General features: G+C 49.4%; 1 protein-coding gene across 1 annotated transcript in view; it reads right to left on the reverse strand.

Annotated features, from left to right (window-relative positions):
- Positions 1-23,256, reverse strand: part of ITGAV (integrin subunit alpha V) — a 382,159-nt gene that overhangs the window by 152,211 nt on the left and 206,692 nt on the right. Inside the window, exons 13-15 of the mRNA XM_085648702.1 lie at positions 22,591-22,782; positions 15,496-15,541; positions 15,263-15,367 (exon numbers count right to left, since the gene is read on the reverse strand). Of these exons, the coding sequence (XP_085504828.1) occupies positions 15,263-15,367; positions 15,496-15,541; positions 22,591-22,782 (343 nt within the window). The remainder of the gene's footprint in view (positions 1-15,262; positions 15,368-15,495; positions 15,542-22,590; positions 22,783-23,256) is intronic.

The raw sequence follows: 23,256 nt of genomic DNA on the forward strand, positions 1-23,256 counted from the left end.
CACTTTATGGAGAATGAAAAAGCCAGTATATGTCAGGTATTACATCCTTTTCCTATATGAAATGGTGTAAAATGGGCTTTAAAAGATGCAACAGCTTGAAAACATTTGATGCAAGAGATGTGGTCAGTGGTATGTCAGACGGGATCCTGTGAGGCATAGAGTATTCATAGCTGAAACTGGGAGCCCATTCTATTGCATTGTAGTCTGTCAAGGCGTAAGCATAGGGGGAAGAGTCAAGAGCCAGTTTAGAGCAGCAGGGCCCAACATCTTGCCTCTTGGCACAAAGGACCATCAGTGAATAAACTCTCAGCCTGATACTGAAGCTACACAGGGGGTTTTAAAACTGTGGTTTAGGAAATCCAACCTGGTGATTCCGCCTTCAGATTTAGTGATGCCTCTAAGAAATGGAAAATTCTCCATCAAGCCGTTACGCTGATAGATCACGAGGAAACCAAGGTAGTGCGCGTGAGGTGCTATCTGTTCTTCCCTCTTTACAGACCAGGAACAATTCTAATATCCTTTCTCTTACCTCCTCCCTCCATCCTTTGCTTTTGTCCTTCACTCTTCTCTCCCTCCCTTTTTTACTTTCCTGCTCTCTCCGTTTGCTTCCTGTCCTCCTTTGCTTGTTCTCTGCCCCCTGCCTGTTTCCATCACTGCCTCCTACTCCGTCACAATTGCAATTCTCCTCTTCCTTTCCACTTTCTATACTTTGTTTAGCCTCCATCGTCGCCCTTGTTTCTTCATCTTGCTCTGCTTCACTGGATCTTTTCCTCCCTGCTAGTAATTCCTCTCTTCTCCCTCTCACATTTCATCCTTTTTTGTTTATCTCTGCTCCTCACACTCATGCTCTCACTTGTTTCCTCACTCTTACCTACCCCAAGTCCCCCTTTCTCTCTCTTCCTTTGTCCCCTGCATCTGTGTAACCACTTCCCTCATTCAATCTTTCTCATGTTTTCTCTTCTCTCTTTCACTTCCCTTCCTCTTTGCTCTCTTGCGGTCATCAGAACTCCAGGCGTCTCCACTTTCTTCCTTCTAACTCTGGTCTGTCTCGGTCTCCTCCACCCTATTCATCAACCTCCTACTAGTCTCTCTCCCCCTCAGAGCGCTCTCCCATCACTTGTCTCTTTTATTACTCTCCTTTCTCTCTGCTCATTTCAACCTCTGCTTTTTGTCCGTTTTGTCTCCTGTTGCGCCACTTTTATCCTTCTTTGAGGCTCTTTCGTTATCCTAAGTCTTGATTACTCCTGTTTATATTTAGTGCTACAGCTTTTTTTGTTTAAAAAGGCTGTCATTTAATGTTTATTTGATAAACTGCCCGTTATTCTGTGTGATACCTTATACTAGTTCTAACTTATTAACCTACATCATGTTGCATTTTGGGACTAGTAGTTCCAAATTACAAGTTTCATTTTAAATGCCAAATGTCCACTGTAATGTTGGATAAAAGGTCATGCTGAGCAGTGGCTAAAAGTGTGAAAAGAGGCCACTTGGCAGCTATGACAGTTGAAGTAGCTCAGCTGGGGTTGTGCGAGTGGTTGGCTGAGCGCTTCCCCCAAGGTACTTCTGTGGCTGCCCAGAGTCTGACGGAGACAAATCAGCTCAGATGATGTACTGCCCTTTTGGATAGGACCATGAGACCACCTGCAGGTGCTTATGTTCAGGGTTTGCAGAGTGAGCAATGGGGCGGGAGGGGGCATGCTGAGTGGGAAGAAGCATTTAACATGTCCACGGGAGAGACTGAGCTGCATGGATACTATATATGACCTCCGGTACCTGCGTCTAAGCACTGCTGTCAAACACAAGGGGAGGACCAGATCCTGAGAGGGGAGAGCAGAGGTAAAAATCACTACACTGCAAAGTGTTGTCAGAGCTAGAACCTGAGCTCACTGCAGCCATCCAAGGCGCGGAGAGAGAACTAAACCGTGTGGGTGGGCGGCTTGGCTTCCAGAGATTGGATACCACAGAAGTAAAAAGTGAGCCCAGTTTGCTCATTTGTAGATTACGATTTCTTCTCTTGCATACAGATGTGAGTATGAGGTGAAAGGATGTCCTCTGGCCCAGGGCTGTAAGTGGGCCGGGTCCTGCCGATGCTCAGCTCTGGCAGTTCTAAAAAGCAGGAGCTGAAACAGGTCCCTATCGGGCTCTCCGTTTTTGCCCTCACCCTCGGGGTGAAGAAAAAAATCTTAATCCTGCAGCAATACCACACTTCATTTTACTGCCTTTGAGGTAACTTCAAAGAGACTCATTATAGTTCTTTCGCAGTCTCCTCATTTCAGAACGGAAGCTTCTTCAATATTATATACAATGAAGTCGTAGTTGTTGCTTATTTATCTTATGCAACTAACAGCCATTGACATAGCCAATAGCCCTGGCTTGTTGTAGGTGTAATGTTACTTGTTGGATTATATATCTGTATCCAATCACAGAAGCAGCAAAATACTAGTCGGGGCACACTATGCTAATTACAGATTTCTAGCTTGCGTGTTTTTAAGCCCCACCCTTAACAGCATCGGCCACGCCACTTTGAGAGACCCCACAGTTTTTTCATCCCACTTAAAGCTCTGCTCTGACCGCTTCTTGCAGAACTGTAACCATCACAGTTGCTTTTTTTTTTTTTTGCAGTTGTACATGTCACAAGCTCGAACTGAAGTTACTGGGGCATGGCCTCAATTAACTTTAAAGCGCACCATGAGGGGGCGTGGCCAAGATGGCGAGGTGAACGGACGTCTTCCCCGCGAGCTCCTAGGCCTCCCAGCCCCTAAACCCAGACCTGTAGCCGAATCTCCCCCTGATACGCGGGGGTACCAGCGACGGTGAAGAGCGGGGAGCTGGCCGAGGTTGTGTGGCACCCTGGAGACACGAAGAGGCGCTGGGGAAGCACAGCGGCCGACGAGCGCGGCGCCGAGGCCGAGAGGAGGAGCGAGGGGCCGAGCCTGGCACCGGCGCTCTGGGGCAGATATCCACGCAAGTGCCTGGAGCGGCCGGAGAGCCTGCCGCTGAGAAGCTGAGTGGCCGGAGGCAACTGGGCGCCCTAGGGACACGCTAGAGGGGTGAGCAGATGACGGAGGGCAACCGGGGGGGGGTTGCCGGGCCCCGAGGCACGGGGGCCCCGCCGCGCACAGTAGAGACTGCCCTGGAAACACGTGGCGCACTTCCAGTGCATGGCGCCCGGCGGACTACAGTGCGAAGGGAGCAGCCGAAAGGGGACACGAGCGGAGCGGTAGCGGCGGGGAGCGGCTGGAGGAGGAGTGCCGCCGACCAGCGCCGCCCCCGGACATTCTGGCCTTTCTCATGGACTTCCCACTCAAGCACTCAAGGAACGCATCCTGGCGGAGGCACGGAGGCGGCAGTCCCTGACCTTTAGGGGTCACCCGGTGGCCCTCTACCAAGACTTATCGGCCATCACACTTCAAAAGCGAAAATCTTTTAAAATTGCTACGGACTTTCTCAGAGAACATGGAACACCGTACGCCTGGGGGCACCCTTTCAGACAAATTTTCAGGTGGAATGGTACTATGCACCAGCTTCGCTCCTTGCAGGAGACGTGTGGAGTCCTGGGCATCACCGCAGTGGAGGACGTCGCGACAGCACCACGACGGGGGCGCTCCGGGGGGGACGGATGGCAGCGGGTGTCCAGGCGGCGGACCCGGGAGCGTCCCGGGAGACCGGACTCGTCCACCATCAGAGCTAGCATGGAAAACACAGTGCTGGAGGTAGCGGAGAACACCGGTACCAACGATGTGGCACTGACTGCATGAATCACTCCGGGGGGAGAACGCTTTTGCCAACTTCAACTTGCAGGTTTCGGGCCTGGAAGGGGGGGGGGGGGGGGGAGGTGAGCGGGGAGGGACAGGTGGCTGGAAGTCCACTCGAGTATACTCCCAAAGACTGGTTCCCAGGGGGACTGGACTTGGACAATGAGGACCAGGGACTGGGGGATGGGGAGGGGGGAACTGGGGAGGAGAGGCCCAAAGTTATTGGCACGTTGCCAGAGGAAGGGGCTGGAGGGTGGGGGGGGGGAGTTGGGGGGGCAGGAGTGGGATGGGGGTGGGGGGGGAGGAAAGGGGGTTCGTGGGGCACCAGGGAGGGAGATCGGGGGGGGTAAGGGAGCTCTAAGAGTGAGGGAAACGAGAGCAAGGGGGTCCGGGGAGGGGGGGGGGGGGGGGCATCGTCCAGTGCGGGACCGGCATAACAGCCAGGATAGCGACACCACTGATATAGTATATAGGTCCTCGAGGGGTCAGCGCAGGTACACCTATCTTTTCACATGACGCCCACAACCCTTAAAATAGTTACGCTTAATATACGGCGCCTCAACAATCCGACTAAACGGCGTGCGGTACTGTCCCTACTGGAAAGCACTCAGGCGGATATTTGTCTTCTCCAAGAAACGCACCTTCTCACTCGCGACTGTTCTAGGCTGCGCTCTCCCTCATTTCCAACACAGTTCTTTTCCTCATGTAACACCAAAACAGCGGGGGTGGCGATACTGGTGGCTCGGCGCTTTCGGGGAGAAGTTCTCCACAAACAAGCAGAACTGAAGGGCAGACTCTTGGTCTATAGATTCAGGGTGGCTGGCCTCTCCTTCACGATTGGGTCCGTTTACAGTCCGAACGAACGGCAAGAACGCTTTCTTAACTCGGCACTGGGGGAAGTCACGGCTACCCAGGACAGGCACATTGTCTTGGGAGGTGACTACAATTTGGTCTTTGACTCGGCAGTTGATCGATCCGCCCAACGCTCACCGCAGGCGGGGGAGTTCTCGGCGGGGTGCAAAACTCAGCTGGCGGACATGGATCTGCTAGACCTTTGGCATCACCTACACCCTGCGGAAAGGGACTATTCCTATTACTCACACGCACATAAAACGTATGCACGGCTGGACCACTTTTTGGTCACCGGGACTGTCTGCGCCCTCGCTGCCACAGCAGAAATAGGAGTGATCTCCATGTCGGACCACGCCCCAGTGACGGCTACTTTTTCATTGCCGCCGGTCTCCCGTGCCCCCCGGGTATGGCGTCTGCGGGACACCTTACTGCACTGACGGGATGTCGTTAAGCAGGTGACGTTTGCGATTCGGGAATACCAGTCCCACAACGAGACACCTGAGACCTCCAGGGCGACTCAGTGGGCCGCTCTGAAAGCGGTACTCCGAGGGGAATTTATCGCGATCTCGGCGGTGGATAACGCACAACGTCGACGTAAAAGAGAGGAACTCAAAAAGAGGGTCTGTGAACTGGAGCACATACACCGCCGGACGGGGGCCCCCCGGATTTGGCGGCAACTCCAGGGTGCGAGAAAGACCCTGGTGGCTTTAGATATGGATCGCGCAGAATACGCGGCGCTCTGTCTCAAACACGCCTATTATACAGGGGGGGGGGACAGGTGCGGCCGAATGCTGGTGAGCAGGCTCCGAGTAGCGAGACAGAAATGTCTGGTGAAGACGATCACCGACTCCACGGGGGCAGCGGTTACGGAGGACGCTCTTATCGCAGAACGCTTCCGCGAGTACTACGCCGATCTGTATGCCGGGGACTCCCCGGATGCATCCGCAACGCAAAGGTACCTAGACTCGGTCTCTCTGCCATCACTGATGCCTTTGCAGGCAGAGAGTTTAGACAGGGAAATACGGGTAGAGGAGGTTATCTCGGCCATTGCCAATCTTAAATACGGTAAATCCCCGGGACCGGATGGTTACACCCCCCTCTTCTATAAAACGTTTTGCGTAACACTCGCACCGATCCTCACGCGCCTTTTTAACACCTTCGCAGAGCAGGGGGCCATACCGCCGGATCTGCTGCGGGCGTCTGACGGTCATCCCTAAACCAGGGAAGGACAGATCGCAATGCGGCTCTTACAGGCCGATATCACTCTTGAATGTTGACCTCAAACTCTACACGGGGATGCTAGCAGCTCGTTTGGCTCCCCTCTTACCGGGCCTGATAGACCCAGATCAGGCGGGCTTCGTTCCAGGGAGGCAAACGGTGGATAACACCAAACGGATTACACATATACTAGAGAAAGCATCACGGATCCAGGGGGAGAGACTATTGATGGCGGTGGACGCCGAAAAAGCGTTTGACCGAGTGCATTGGCCATACCTGGAGCGGTTGTTAGAGAAGGTGGGGATGAGGGACAAATTCCGCACCATGATTTTCAACTGCTACAGAGCCCCGACCGCGGTGGTGAGGGTAAATGGATGCAGCTCCGGGAGTTTTACCATTGAAAGGGGTACGAGGCAGGGATGCCCGCTGTCGCCTTTACTTTTCGCCTTATACATGGAGCCATTCGCACAGCGAATAAGGGACAATCCGGCGGTGAAGGGAGTGAAAATGGGCGGTTTTTATCATGCAGTTAGCTTATATGCTGATGATGTGATCTTCTCCTTGGAGGATCCACTTACAGCCCTGCCGGCCTGTATTGAGGAATTGTCTGCTTTCACGGCAGTGGCAGGATTCAGGATGAATATGGGGAAGACAGTTGCCCTGGACCTCTCACTCGCACCGGCGACCAGAACCCTCCTGCAGAGTCAGGTCCCGATCGTATGGTCACAGAACTCAGTGCCCTATCTGGGAATCCAACTGGCTTCCACCCTGCCCGCTATGACGGCAGCTAATTACACCGCTTTGGGAAGGAAGATACGGGAGGAATTGACTAGGTGGGACCGCAATACTCTCTCACTGTTGGGCAGAGTGGCGGCCGTTAAAATGACCATCTTACCTCAGGTGCTCTACCTGTTTCGGGCACTTCCGCTACAGCCCCCGGTCGGGTGGATCCAGCGGACGCAGTCGGACCTGGGGCGTTTTATTTGGCAGGGTAAGAAACCCAGAATGAGGAGGGCACTCTCACTGCTGGCACCGGAGGCGGGAGGCCTAGGCATTCCAGATCTCCGCAAATATTTTCAAGCGGCACAGCTGCGCTACCTCGTAGAATGGAGCAGGTGGGAGTCAGATAAGCACTGGCTTTTTCAAGATCAAGCGGTGGCGGGCAGGCCGCTACAGGAAGTGCCATTCCTGCGCAGGATTCACCGCCCCGCTAATCTCTATGCCTCCTTTGTCACTAGAGTGCCACTGCGAGTCTGGGACGCTACCAATCTCGCACATGGGCTGACCACATTTCCCTCCCCGTTGACACCCCTGGTGGATAATCCGGACTTCACACCGGGAATGGAGGGCGGCGCGTTCGCTCACTGGCGCACGGCGGGATGCAGAGCTTTGTGCCATTTGTACGCTGCGGAAGGGGTCATTCCCTTCACGAGCTTCCGACAAGACTATGCCTTTTCCGAGACGGAGAGAATGCGCTACTTGCAGGCCCGCCACTAGGCGTTGAGCCCGCAGGTGCGGGACATAGCAGATAGACGACTTCTCCCTTACGAGCGCTGGCTCTTGTCTCGTGCATCTGACACTAAGCTCATAAGTGACCTCTATAAATTTATCCAAAGGCCCGCTTTGCACTTCTACCACCCGGGACGAGAAAGATGGGAGAGGGAACTGGGTAGGTCCTTGAGCCACAAAGAATGGGAACAGGTGGCGTACAGAGCTAGACACTCGGCATACCATACAGGCCTAACAGAAACCCTTACAAAAATCTCCACTTACTGGTACTATACCCCGGAACGCATACACGCAATAGATGGTAGCAAAGAGGCCACCTGCTGGAGGGGCTGTGGGCGGGTAGGAACGCTGACCCATATACTGTGGGAATGCCCCCTTCTAGATGCTTACTGGAAGGAGGTGTTAGACAATGTAGACTCCCACTTCAACATTGAGCTGCCGCGCTTCCCAGCCTATATTCTACTGGGTCTTCCGAACGCGCTGATGTACCCCTTAAAATCTCGCAGAGGTAGACAGATAGCAATAGCGCTAGGGTCGGCCATTCAAAACATCACTATACACTGGCGATCACCCACACTCCCCACCGTCACCGGATGGCTGCACAGACTATGGCATGTGCTTGGAATGGAGAAAATGTCGTTGACGGCAGCGGGGGAGGCAGAGCGGTTTCAAGATCTCTGGCAGCCTTTCCACTCCCTTCTGGCCACGGAATTTAGAGAACTGACCTGCCCGAGATACCTTAGACTCTTGCGACTTACGGGGCAGGAAGGCCCGCTTTCTTGATCCCACTCGAGCAGGGGTGCGCCTGGGGGGAGACTGCGGGACCATGTAAGAACAAGCGAAGGCCGCACTGGACGAGGGGGGGGGAGGGGGTGCGGGGGATTTGGGAGTTGGGGAGGGAGGGGGCTTGTTGGGGATGGTCAAAAAAATTTTTGGGAACGGAGTGGTGTCCTCAGGGACCAGTCTTAGCTTTGGGTCCTGCCACCCCGATCGGAGCCGTTACAGCCAAAGGATGACACTCGGTCAGGCATGGACCTGTGGGCTCCCTTGAATACGATGTACTCCCTAAGGAGTGGGGCGCTGCGGGGAGGCTCCACAACATTAACCCATCGCAAAGAGGGGATTCTCTGATTCCCTCCTGATTCAGACGCGGCCGGCCCCGAGGGGTTGTAGGCGACATGCTGTGTATCAAATTGACTTAGCAACAGCGCCCAAGAAGGGCTTAAGATGCGTTGATCCATCAGTATGATACTTTGCCGGCCCGAGGGGTTGTAGGCTGCAGATGCGGATGCTGTTGATGATAGTTTCTTAATGTCAATAAAAAAGATTTAAACCTAAAGCACACCATGAGGCACCTGAAAACAACAACCACAAAAAGTGAATTAACAGTAAAAAAAACAAAAAAAACATGCAGCCCCATTTGGCGCCGCAAATAAACCAAGGGCGCAGCCGTCACTGTGGCAGTCTGAGCTATTTAAAAAAAACAAAAAAACACACTACTAATATTATAAAAGCGTGAGGCGTGCTGCGATGTCGTGGGTGGAAAAGGGGTTAGATCATTAAGTGCTCACTGACTACATAACGCAGACCGTATACCAACACAAGTAAAAAAGTCCACTCGATATGGGATGTTACAAATGCAGACAAGGCGGTACCAAGGAGGGACCACTAAGCCTATTCACAAATGAAAAGCAACAATTTTGCAAGGAAAGTAACAGGAGCCAATTGAAAAGATGAGTGGGAACTGGGCGGGGCTTCTATGCCAGACCTCAACACAGCATGCATCGCAGAGCAGCGCATGAGCTGCCCATACTCGACCTAAAAACATTTGAAGATGCTAAAAGCTACGCTTCACTTTTTAAAATATACAGTTTGTAGTAATACCAAGAATATTTATTCTCAAGAAAGTCTATTTTGGGGCACACAGCAGTAACATGCTCTGTAAGGCGTCTAGGTAGTCCATGCAGGCAGAAGGCCGGACTTGGCTGCTCTCAGCTGAGAGGATTCAACTGCATCATAGAGAAGAATCCAGAGGCACTGGGGTGGTCTGTAGCTCCTTTTGCAGTCTGGTGGCCACTGACAGGTCATTTGCAGTGGAGGAGGGGGGGTGCAAGAACCACACTCACGTCCAAGCTGAGACCTCAGCGGTGCACGTATGTCTGTCTGTTATGAAATCAAGAACTATTATCAGGGCCACTGGAATTATGCAGTTCTGCAGCGATTTTCGTAAAATTATACATTTGCTACATTTGGCATGTAACAAAAAAATTTGCTTGTAGCTCAAACAGATCAAAAGTTGCAAAAAACACAACAACTTGGGTTCTAGCACACTGAGACACTTTTTGCTAAGTATGACTTGTCATTAAGTTGCTTATTTCTGTATTTGAGAGTCAAATTGTAACTAATAAGGTTTCTCCTAGATACTATTTCCAAGTGTAAAAATGACAAAATAATTAAGTAATAGTATCATAAAATGTGCCACTTTATGCCACATAATTTGCTTTTTTTGGCGCATAATTTGTTCAAGCCTGCTGCATAATTTGGTTCTTCTCCACCGCATATTTACAGTGGTCCTGATTATAATGCTACAGGCGCAGGGAGGGGCCAAGCAGCTGCATGGCAACCATTTATGAAGGCTGCATGAACATTTAACCTAAAGATCTCCGGTTACCTTTAACAGCAACAAAGAAATAGGACAGACAGGTGTTAGCCTTAGCAAAGCTCCTCCGGACACAGTTCAATGCTCAGCCTAATCTGGTCAGTTGTTTTAGATCTTAATTTGTGTGACAATATTAATGATTGTGGTGACACAGTGACATTAATGAAAATGTGTTACCAGGGTTGGGAGAAGAGGCTGGGCCAGAGACACGGAGAGCGCAGGCGAGACCAGTGTCTGCCGCAGGGTGGGGGGGGGGGGGGGGGCAGTGCTCCATTGGGCCTACACGCCGGGCCCGGAGGCTCAGGGAGTGCAGGTGTTGTTCGCAGCTTCAGGGCGGAGGTCCTCGCACTGCCCCATCATCCTGTCTCCCACTTGGGCCCTGCACACTAGATGACCCTGCTGGTGCCGCCTCTGCTGGGCCTCTGAGATAAACGGGCTGGTGGGGTCCGTGCCTCCTCTTTTGAATTTTGGGGGACCCATTGGAGGTAGGACCTCATGCCGCAGGACGTCTTGCCCAAGATTACACAGCGCCATCGGACTAATGTGATTTCCCCCCCCCCAAAAGTTTATTGGACCGGGCCCTTCAGCAATGCTTAGCTGTGGCTGGTGAGCTCCGCACCGGCTGCTCGTACTGCCTCTGGTGGACTTCAGAGGCAGGCGGGCCAGGGGATCAGTGCCTCCTGCTGGAAATTTAGGGGGCAAACATCAAGCAGAGATGGGAGGGAGCAAATGCTCTAAAGGTCTAGTTCCGTGGTGAGCTGCTTCCCCTTTGTGCTCAGAGCGGTGGTTGAATAGACTTCACGTTGTCTACTGCACTATGGGGAAGGACAGGGCCCCACATGTGAGGGCCCTGTCAAAAATAGACACGTTTACTACTTGCCCATATGACTATACCCGTTAGTCAGTGGCCACGTTCTCAAACCCCCTGTAGCCACAGATGTGGTCCAGATCCAGCAGGCCATCCAAACCTTTCGGGAAGCCCTTGCAATGAAGATTAGTGAGGTGGGACTGACGTTGGCCTCCTCCACCAAGACCTCCGGAATGTGGCAAGGATGGTTACCGAGGTGGAAGGCAGTGTCCCCCCCATTAAAGATGACACCATGGACCTCAAGGCAAAGGTAGCAACGCTGTTATCTACTGTTCGAACCCTGGAAACCAGAGCAGAAGGATGCAGGAAATCGTTCTAGGCACAGTAATCTGCCATTTGTGGGATTTTCAGAGGGGGGTCAAAACCCCACACCCATGGACCTTCATTGAGCAGTGGTTAGATTATGAGTCTCGAAGGGTGCTCTATCGCCATGATTTGTGGTGGAGCGAGCGCACCGGACTTTGGTGCACCAGCCTCCTGGAATCTGAACCGGCTACTATACCGCATCAAACACACAGCGGGACTCAGATTCCTTAGGTGTCCCAAGCCGGGCATTGACTATTGCAAGAGACTCATTTAATGGGCTCTCTGTGCTCCTTTCTACGCAAATTCGTATGTGACTGTCTTTCACTCAGGTTTTGGTAGGGGCTCCAGAATGGTAGCGATTCTAATACGCAAACATTTCCCTCTGTTAGTGATACAGATTATCCATGATTCCCAGGGCCACTATGCAGGGTGTTAGGGCAAACTGAAAGGGAAACCACACAATAAGTGTTTTTGTGCCCCCTTGGCCTGCGTAAATAAACTCTTTTTAAGATCAAAGAGGTGAATGCTGCGCTACCATTTGGGATGTTGCTCCTTGGGGGAGAAATTTCAATGCCACCCTTAATACGGACATGGGTGTCTCTGGTCCTCTCTTGCACCAGCACAGGCTTTCATTTCCTGGGTAGACTCATTAGGGCTATGCGATAGCTGGTGGATGAGGCACCCACAGGAGAGGGTGTATACACACATCTGTTTCCACAAAAACCCTATCCCGCATTGATTACATATTCCTATTTGCCACGAATGTAGCAAGTACGTTAGCTGCTAATATTCTCCCAACGAGATTTCTGATCACTCTCCACTGGTGCTCTGGGTAGGGACCCCAGCACATCTTACAAGACCCATGTGGTGAATTAACGCCTGGTCCCTCACAGACAAATAGTTCCTCAGGCACTTTTCAGAAAAGCTACACACATACTTTGAGATTAATAAAGGGATGGTCCATGGCGCGTGTACCTCTGGGCTGCGGGCATAGCTAGAATTTGAGGGGTGGCCAAATCTTACTTTAAGAATGTGCAGATGGACAGGTTTAGTTGTATGGCATAGCTTGAGTCCCATTTACTTTGATTGAAGGCTTAAGTGGCAGCAAATGCAACTGAATCCCTCAGCTGACCATTAGAGCTTGATGGGACTTCCTTACAGCAGCTAGCGTTTCATGAGGCCTGCAAGTGCTTGCAGGCGTCTATTTACCAGGTATATAAGCATGGCGGCAAAAGTGGTAAGTTCCTGTACTGGCAAGCCACCAGAAACGCTAGTTCAGGACTGGTCCCTTCTATTGATGACACATCAGGAAACCCTTTGCACACCGCAGAGGCAATTGCGGGTGTCTCTATAGATTACAAGAAAGGTCTCGACTCCCACAAGCCCACCTTCAAACTCGCCTATCCTCTCTTGACTGACGTCCTTCTCCCTTGTCTTACCTGGGTCTAACATGCAGGCATTGATTCTCCCATTACTGAAGATGAAGTACTTGCTGCGATGTGCGATCTTGTCTGGGAAAGACCACGGCCCAGATGTCTTCCCCCTTGAATATTACTGTAAACTCTGAGACATTGTTGCTCCACAAATACTCCCATTATACAAGGAAGTGGGAAAAAACAACTTCTTCCCTGCAGACCACGATCTGTAGACTATTGTGGTCATCCCTAAGTTGGGCCAACAGGCAACCAGCTGTACCTCCTATTGCCTTATTTCTTGGATTAACACTGCTAATAAAATATATGCCAAGATCTTGGCGACAAGGTTGCTGCAGGTACTGGGTACCCTGGTACACCCAGAGCAATGTGGTTTTCAGCCCAACCGTCGCATTAGGCATTGTATCCGGCGTGTCCACATCGCCCTTGCCCATATCCAGGACATAGGAGATTCTGCAGCACTGCTACTTGTAGACTTTGAAAAAACTTTCCACACGGTAGACTGGGTCTATCTCGATTCGGTGTTATGAAGCATGGGTTTTGGATCCACCATCTGCAACTATGTTAAACACTTGTATATGGAGCCCTCGTCGCAGGTCCTCATTAATGGGCTGCCATTACGCACCCTTCTGATCTGGGGAGAGACTAGGCAGGGCTGCCCCTTCTCAATGCTTCGCTTTGCCCCGGCTATGGAACCACTGGATGAAATAATTTGGTGTGATGACCCAAAGCGAGGATGGAGATGGAGTGATACAATGGAGGACAGAATTGCATTATATGCAAGCGATGTTCTGCTCTTCCTTGCTGACCCCCGACATCTGGCCTGCACTCTTTGAATATCCTACACCTGTCTGAGGAAGCCTCAGGGCTCCTGGTGAACTGTGGCAAGTTGCTTTTAATTCCATTGCACAGAGATAGATAATGCTGAGCTTGCATGGCAGTCTGATATTGCGGTTCTGGTCGCAGCTTCAAATATCTAGGGTGTGTACACAGCAACGGTGCCAGAGCTCACACGCAGCTTCAATATTACTCCCCCTCCTACAGGTGACTAAAGCCTGTCTTAGCACCTGGAATACTCTCCCCCTTAACACCCTGGGTCGGGTTGCACTCCTAAAAATGATGATACTTTCCTGTTTCCTCTATACTCTGCAGAACATCCCACTCCGCATCCCCAACACCTAGCTCATCGAGGTCGCAACAATGCTCCGGTCCTTTCTTTGGAGGGGTAGGCCCCCCACACACAGCAATCGCTAAATGTCATTATTCAGCTTACGATAGTGGGTTGGGAGCAGTGGACATCCTGTTGTACTACTGGGGGTCCTAACTTCTAGTTATTAATGACTGGTTGACAGCAGGTTGAAGTGACCCAACCTAGCAACCAGAGGTAGCGTGCCTTGGTTTGGACAATGTTATGCACTTCCTATGTAGCCTTCCGATCACACTTTATTTCTTGAAGATTTCCAGGATGGTCTTTCTGGTGTGGTGGGCAGCCAACAGATTTACAGGTTGGGATAAGAAATTAACCCAAAAAAGGCTCCCCTCTTGACTGGAGCACATGGCACAGCTGGAAGGGTTCCGCTATTGGGATCTGATTGTTGTGAAATGTATGCATGGCTCTGATATGCACTTTTTTCAAGACCTACAAACCCATTTTACACTTTCCCGCATTCAATTTCACAAATACTTGCAACTACGGCACGAATCAGGCACACTTAACTGACTTGCCCGAGTTTAGTCCCCTGGAAGCCAAATTGTTGTTGGGAAACCTGGGCCGAGGTGGGAGTTCCCAGATCCATCACTCCATGGTCTGTAATTCTCTTAAGACATTGAAGCAGCTTCGGCAGAGATGGGAGCTTTGGGTAGAGGACCTGGAAGACACAGGATGGCGGAAGGCATGCATGCTGTTCCCCCCCCCCCCACCCCCCCCCCCCCCATGTATTTGCTATTTCAGATTTCAGCACGGCTAAGGATGATACAACAAAATTACTTGTACTCAGCTTACATGATGACACAAAGGCTCTGGCAGGCAGGCATTCGCCCCAAACCTGGTGCTGGATACCAAAGGCTGATTTCTTCCTTGTGGAGTGACAATGCCCCTTGATCCTGTGTTACTGGGGACACATTGGCTGATCCTTGGCTAGGATTCCATGGATTGGTGTGCCAAACAGGAGGAACCAAATTATATTGCCAGAGGCTGTCCACAATAGTTTTATAAAATTTAGGGCAAATGGTGGGAATACTACGGTTTGGCAAATGCTCTGGAGGCTGGGTCCTTGCAGAGCTGAGATCCTCTGGGATTTGATGGGGACTGGAGAGGTAGGTGGGGACAGGTGTGGTACTGAGTGGGACGAATTTCTCTTTTTTTATCACAAAAAAATCAATAAAATGTGTTTATATAAAATCAGTCTGTCACTGAACAGTGGAAAGAGTATTGAGAGAAAGGAAAAGGGTGCAACTTGCCTAAATCCTCAAAATAAACCCTGCCTTCCTCAAATCATGGACAGTTTAGAGAAGGTAGAAACAAAGCTCTATTGTATATCATTTTGAGTGGCTTCCCTCATGCAACAATTTTTGCTTTGGGCAGTTATTCATAACAATCCTGTACTTGTTCCATATAGCTGAATATAAAAAATTGGTTATTCAACATAACACCCACACTTACCAAGACACTTTGGTTCCATCTGGAAGAGAGCATAGTTTATTGTCTGGATTTAAGACTGAAGGAGACACCTCTAAAGCTGCATTCACATTGATAACCGACCTTGACCTAAGCAAACATAAATGAGACCATATTATTGTTATTTTCAGGAAACCAAATGCAATTGTATTTGCTTGATATGCTTTAAATCATTGGGGTGCTATGTTTATCACCCAGAATTTCATTATGACTCTTACCTATATAAAACAGCTTTGTCAGCGCCAAAGACACCAACGAGCAAGTCTAAAATAAAACATAAGAAAGGACTAGTTAATAAAGCAGAACAGCTGTTGCACAGGCCCATAAACATTTACTCAGAAGCGCAGTATTGTTGCTTTGCTTCAGGACATACATATTGGCTTGAAATGCCTTAAGTAAGCCTTTTTACATTTTATCTGAGTCAGTTTTATGTATTCATTCAAGTTTATATAGCATGAACTTGGTCAAAGGGCATCAGAGTGCTGACAAGGCAATGGAGTCAAATACAAATTAGGAAAACAAAATACAGTAAATAAAAATACAAAGCAAAGTTTTCCACAAAAAAAGGGATAAACGTAGGGAAAATTGGAATAAGTGGACGAAAAGGCTGGCATTGGGAATAGTCAACAGAGAGCAACAAATAAGGGAGACGCAGGGCTGGAACTCTAGGAGCACATTCTGAGGTTGGGACAGCAATATAGAGAGGTGCCAAAGGGGTTAAACTGTGGTGAAGTAATAGTTGGGCAATATTGGAGTAGAAATTGTTTCTTCAGAGCTGGATGCTTTGACGTTCTTTTTTAAAGGTTTTAAGACACAGAATGGTACGTAGTGCTGCTGGAAGTGAATTCTACGGTCTAGTGTCAGCGAGAGAATAACTATTTCATACATTGGTCTTCTTTGAATGAAGGAGGGTTAAGGAGAAGAAGTTCTGAATTACACAGACCTCGTGGACTGGAAGAGATTTTCAATAGGGAACAGAGGTGTGTAAAACTTTGTAAGTGATGCAGACGGACTTAAAGTGTGCTCTTGATGCAGCAGTAAGCTAAGGATAGGAGTGCAATGGTCACATTTCTTGCATCATATTTAATTTGTGGACTAATCAAATCATACACAACCCTTTCACTTCCACACTCTCTTCAGACGTGTAGGGCAGCATCATAGGATAGTGTTGTTGCATATGAGTTATCTATATTGAAACTATCCCTCTCTCTACTCTCAGGAGATACTCTCAATTATCAAGGCTATACTAGTCCTGGTGTAGGATCCCTATGTTGCTGGTTGGGGGTCTGCCCACTCTAGAGGCTGCTTCCAACTCAACAAAGAATTCAAACCCACGTAGAGGGTTGATCATCCGATGAGGTGGTTAGGTGTTTAGCCACCTTACTGTACCTCTTCTCAGTTTCTAACACTTTTTACCTACTGGGGCTGAGGCCACTCCAGTCTAAAGGAGGAGTGGAGGCATGGTCATCATCAGGGCCAGACTGGGAACTGAAAGTAGCCCTGGCAAATTTTGCCAGAGCAGCACCTTTCCGGCGCGTAGCGAGCAAGCGCAGCGAGCGAGCCCGACCATGACTAGGGTTTTTTGGGCGTGTTCTCCCCCCCCCCCAAAGAAAATTTTGGAAAAAGACAGACCAAAATGATGCATTTTACAGCAAATTTTTAATTACAAATTTAATTTTAGTACAGGATGACCTTAACGAGCACCAGGTTATCCATTCATTATGCCTACAATTAAGGCAGGTCAGGTGCCTCACTGCCTTCCTGGTCACAAGGGGTGGTGGTAGTAGACAGTGGGTGTGGCGCCAAAAGTAAGTGTACGTGGGTCGTGGCCTGCATGCACCGGCTGCACGGCACCCTGTCCCTGCGCACGCACAGTGCAGTGGGTGGGTGGACTGGTATGGTAACTTGGAGTGAATTTAGTAGTGCGTGTGTGAGGCACACGCACTACTAAATTCAACCCAACTACTGCACCGCAGCACCTGTCTGTCTGTCTGTGCGGGTAAAAAGCACCACTGCCATTCATAAGTGAGAGGTCACCTCACCAATGGCAGTTGCGCTTTTTCTCCGCAGAGCAGAGGCAGGAGTGCACTCTGCACTGTGCATAGCTGCCAAGGTTTCAGATTGCTGTGTGTGACATTTTCATAAATTCAGTGTAATTATGAGTGATATTCAATGACTATGAGTGACACTTTCTCGCGAGCAAACATCAAGCAATGAACATGAGGGAAACATATAAATACCAGAAATTAAAGTACCCCGCGATGAACACAGTTGTCAAAGTCACTGTCAGTACCTGTCCTCAATACCACTCAGTGAACACAGTCTTCAATGCTCACTCGGTCAGTACCTGCCCTCAGTACCCCTTACTAAACACGGTCTTCAGGGCTCACTCGGTCAGTACCTGCCCTGAGTACTCCTCACTCAACACAGTCTTCAATGCTCAATTGGTCCATATCAGTCCTGAGAGACCCTCGGTGAGTACCAATTCTGAATGCCAGTCCTTAATACCCCTCCCTATTGTGCCAGTCCTCAGTGCTCCTCGCTCAATGCCAGTCTCAGTTTCCCTCAGTGCCAGTCCTCAATGACCTTCACAAATATAGGCCTCGGACCCCCTCCCCTCATTAATAGTAGTCTTCAGTACTTCTTGTTCAGGGTCAGTCCTCAGTAGCCCTGCGCGAGTACCAATCCTCAGCGCCCTTCGCTCAGTGTCAGTCTGCATAATCCCTCTCCAGTGATAGTCCTCAGTGTCCCTCTGTTAGTAGCAGTCCTCAGTGCCAGTCTTCGATACACCTCGCTCAGTATCAGTCCTCAGTGCCCCTCTGTGAGTACCAATCCTCGGTGCCAGTCCTCAGTGCTCTTCACTATCATTCAAACCGTGCCAGTCCTCAGTGCCTCTCCGTGGGTAGCACACCTCAGCACCTCTCGCTCAGTGACAGCCCTCAGTACCTCTCTCTCAGTGGCATTTCCTAGTCAGTGCAGTGTGCCTGGGTCACTGCACCCTATACTCACTGTTTCTCCGCCCAGGGCTTGCTCATCAGTGGACTCCGCAGCGGCTCCGGAATCCTGCTCCCTGGTGCCCGTGCTCCTCTGTCAGTTTCCCGGCTCGAACCCCCATATCTCCGGGCTCATGGTCCTTTATTTAGGGGCTCCCGGCTCTCCCGGTCTTTGCGTGTGCTCCTGGGCAGTGCCGGCTCACGGGGTGTCCTTGCTCTCGTGTCACCGGTGGTGGCGCCCCTTTCCTCCTGCATGGATCATTGAAAACTCTGTCCTCATGCCCTTCTCATCCCACATGCCGGCACTCCCACCTTCACCCGGCAGCTCTCACTTCTCTCACGGCGCCCCCCGCTTACCCTGGAACGCTCCCTGCTTCCTCCTTCTACCTTGCACTTCTTCTCCTGCTCTCCTTTCTTATGCCCGCAGCCTCGGTGTTCGGCGCCTCTCTTCCAGGAGGCCTCCTTCTGGATCCCAAACTGCCACTCGTGCATGGCTCCTCCCTCTGAGCCTCACATGTCACCCCGTGTGCCTCTCCTCCCGTCAAGTACATATTTATATTGCGTGTGTATTTTTGCATTTGGACACTCCAGGGTGAGAACCCAAGCTGCCACAGGCCTGGAAGCGGGACAGTCTTCTGATTTTGTTGCTGGGGGCCGATGTTTCAAAACTCGGCGGCCCCAGTAACAAAACAGGCTCCCTGTAAGGAAACCAGTCCCCTCCCCTTCCGGCCTCCCGGGGGATTGCCCGGTGCCCGGTACTACCAGTACGGCCCTGGTCTTCATTGGGACATCATCCACCCCGGGGCTCATGGACCTCTTGGTCACCTGGTAACCTGATGTTTGGACTAACTCTCCTTGGAAACTGTCTCATTCCTAGGGGAAGCCCATACTACAAGCAGGGGTTCTTCAAAGTAACTGTGAAGTCCAACTGTTCTGAGACTATCCTCAATAAATCTCCTCTCACTAACTCACTCATCAAAAAACTCCCAAAACATGCAGACCAAATGGAATCCCCTTGAGTCTCATGAGACAGACATACACACTCGTCTATCACTAACAACCAGGCTCACTAAATGAATTCTAGCTGCACCATCTTGTTGGTATGGTGACCCTGGCCATACCATGCCACATAATTCCAAATCTTAGGCCCCATGGTCAGGACATGCTGATTTAGTTGGATGGAGACACTACAAAATATGCAATCTTGGATAGAAATGAACTTTTTAGAGTGATAGCCCAACTCAACGAAGAGAGGAATATCAGGAGTACATATACATATTTAAAACAGGAATGGAGCAGAGAGTAGTCAAATAAAAACAATGAAACAAACATTTATGAGAGATAATCAAGCGTAAAACCGGGGTCACGTGTACATATTTGCCAGTAGATTTGACCGTCTCCGGAAGGAAGTCTTCAGGAATATATTATCAGGCAACAAGAATCAAGAATCCTCAACATTAGGGTGAAGCACTGGCATAAGCACGGAATATGAATTGTTGACAGCACGTAAGTGATAAATGGAAGGGAACATCCCCCCCCCCCCATGAACAAATTTATTTTGACTAGAGGGTTCATCCTGGAGCAAGAGGTGAGATACGTCAATCCAAAGGCCAAAGAGAAAACAGAAAGGGGTACAGTACCAGAGCACATTAAAACGGAGAAGGAAATAGATCTGAACTAGACTGTGAAAAAAATAAACAAGGAATGATGGATGACAACACAAAAATGAAACAACTGGCCATTCTCAAACTCTCAAATCACTTCCTCACATATGAAGAGATCATATTAAAACTAGGGCTCACATTTTCTGCAAAGAAGAGAGGTGACTGTGTGCATTCTAGGAGCAATCTATTCTAATATATAAGGAAGCTTAAATTAGAGGTAAGAAAATTGCAGAATTGACTGAAAGAGAACCATTAGTTGAAATGGGATCCACCAATACTGAAATCGGGGAATTTGGCGATGCAAGACATTAAACACCCTTGTATCATTAAGTAAATTACCTCAGATAGGAGAGTAGAAACCCAAGAAGGAGCTTTCCTTAAAAAAAGGTTTAATGCCAGGGAACCAAGTAAATCGAAAAATAAGTCCAATTACATGCTGAAATCAAATATAGATTCAATAGGCATCTTTCAGGATGCCGTAATAAAAGACCTCAAGAAACTAAGGAAAAGCAGTAGCCACTAGTAACAAAAACAAATCAACGAGAACAGCAAAATCCCTGCAGGAGGATAAGCACTTCGTAACTAAAGCATCAGACAAGGGAGGAAATATAATTTTATTGTCACAATTAGACTACATAGAGGAAGCATGCAATAGCTCAGTGATGAGACCTACAATAAAACATTTGGTAAGATGTTGAGGAAAAGAAAGGTATGTTTAAAAAGCAAATTTTTTACAACTTTTAGATAACGAACACTTATCTGCATTTCACATGAAAAGCTTTTTAAAGTTAGGGAATAGATGTTCCAGAGACCCACTGCAACGCCAACGATGATACTGCAATTGTGCTTGTGCCTAGCTCAATGGTAAACATTGGATGGGAAGGCCGTAAGTGTTAGGTTAAAGCTGTGCATAGCACCACTGGGACTGGATAGGTGTTCGAAAGCATTGGAGACTACTTGAAAAAAGCATACACTTGAATCTACTATTGCAAGAAATCTGCAAACGAGGTATTTATACAACCAAATGTTTATCTTGAATGCCTTTGCTTAATGTGAAAACGGTCAGGGAAGGCAAATCTGCTCCCACCTGACAGGAGTTTAGAAAAATGCTCCTGCTGGGTGGGAGCAGATATGTTTTCCCTGCCTATGTTCTTGTGGACAGGAAAACTCAGATTGCTCCGGCCTAGCAGAAACAGTAAAAAATACCTGCTTCTGCCCGGGTAGGAGCAATGTCAGCTCCTGATCCATCCAGGATGGGTGCATGTGGTGAGTCAGCAGGGCTGCGGGAGCCGTAGACTCACCCAGCGGCCCCAAACTGTGTGTGCCCAGGTTGGGCACCAGGGCACCCACTTAAAGCCCCGGGGATGGGGTCCCTGAGGCACTAGTGGCTCAGGGAGGGGGACCACATGCCCTCTCCATGTAAAGATGGGGTCCCCGGGCCAGTATTGGCTCGAGAAGTGGGGCCACACGCCCCCTTTAAATATAGGATTTGGCCCCAGGGGATGGAGGCCTGGGGTCACTACAGGCTATGGGAGAGAGGCCACATGCCCCCCTTCCCTTAAAAAAAGCCCCAGGGGATGGGCCTCCAGGGCCCATAGCGGCTCACCTCCCCTTAATTAAAAAAAACAGTCCCTGGGATGGGATTCCCGGGGCTCTAAAGGCTAGGGAGGAGTGACGCCTGCCTCTTTCCGGGACATTAAAAAAAACAAAAAAAACTTCTGGCTCCTGACGGCATTCGCGATGAGTGCTGTCATGCTAGTTGGCAAGCCACGTGGGCCCTGAGGCTCCCTCTGCGGCCCACACCAAGAACCAAAACAAGGACCTGGGTGTCCCATGTGGGCATCGGAACACCCAAAATAATAAAAAAAGGAGCCACACATTTATTATTCACTGTTCTATGAAGGAGAGCCGACAATGCCCTAGAGCATTTTAAAATGGCATATCTTCATGATTGTGTTGCCACTAAAGAGGCAGTGGCACCAGCAAGCATTTTTCTTATGTTGTGGGGTGCTGCAGGGATTGCAACCCCCCACCTTCCCCTTGCAACTAATCCATGTCCCTAGATAGAGCTCTATGCCCTTCAGCTGGAGTATAATGCTCTCTCGTGTTTTTTTTTTTTATGATTGCATGAAAAATGTTAAAAGAAAGAGTCCAAGACATGTTGGTTTTATTTATTTTTTAAATGCACAAAATGCAATTATAAAAACAATGTTAAAAGAAAGATTGACAGGCAAGCAGATTTTTTTCTTCATTAAAACTCTATTATACATGTTTATAACCACTATTATTAAACACTGAAATGGTTGACAATGGGACCCTAGTCTCCTACATGTAAGGTTTAGAGCTAGGTTCTTAGAGTTGTTTCCCCTTGACCAGTATAACAACCTGAGCAAGTCTGGTCAAGCCCAAAGCATCTCCAGTTTCCTTGTCAGTGTTTAAGAAGCAACCGTTACAGATGTTAACATTGAGCTACAATCAGATCGACCACCCTGCCCTACAATGCCCTTCAGCCTGCAAGCAGTCCCATTACCTTCCTTGAGGATGAGTGCCATTCTACTGGGAGAGAGTTCAAGCATACATAAATTAAACTTATGGAAGAGCAAAAGAATTACAAAGTCTATACAATTTCTTGCAAACACTCTGATCGATGAAATACCTGGATATCCATTTTGGTCCACATCAGACCCTCCTTTCAAGGAATAGCCGAAGCTTGGTGGCATGGTTGATGATGCCCATTGCCCTTCAATGGTTTGAGATGGGATGTTATTCAAGCCTGTTGATCTTCCATTGTAGATGTAAACTATTCCTTTCTTGTTATTACCACCATAAGGTGCCCCAATGGCAACATCTGTAAATAAAGCGTCAAGGACAAGACCCTTAAAGATTGTTAGCAGTTCTAATTAATTACTTAACAATGCTGGTTGTGCACATTTGTCTATTGTACCATAACTGCATTCACCAAGAATGGCAACATTACAATGTGCCATATGCATTCCATAATCATGGGGCCTAATGCAACAAGAACAATTGATGGACAGGATGCAGAACAATGTCATACATTCACCCCAGTACAGAGATCTGGGCCTAAATCCATCGTTTTTTTGCTCACCATGCCATTCCAGTTTGGACCCAGCCATATGCAAATCAGTCTTGACCCTGCGCCCAATGGGAACAGTCCAGCCCGAAACAAGCATCCTAGGACCGGTTTCGGGCTTTCAGCCCTCATCAGCCAGGATAGCTTGACTCCAGTGGCATGGAGATCACGGGACCCACGTCTGGGCATACCCGTCCCACTCGGGGTGACAAATGCAAAAAGAACAAT

Source organism: Triturus cristatus, chromosome 3_2 (assembly GCF_964204655.1).
Source record: "Triturus cristatus chromosome 3_2, aTriCri1.1, whole genome shotgun sequence".
NCBI classification, from domain to species: Eukaryota; Metazoa; Chordata; class Amphibia; order Caudata; family Salamandridae; genus Triturus; species Triturus cristatus.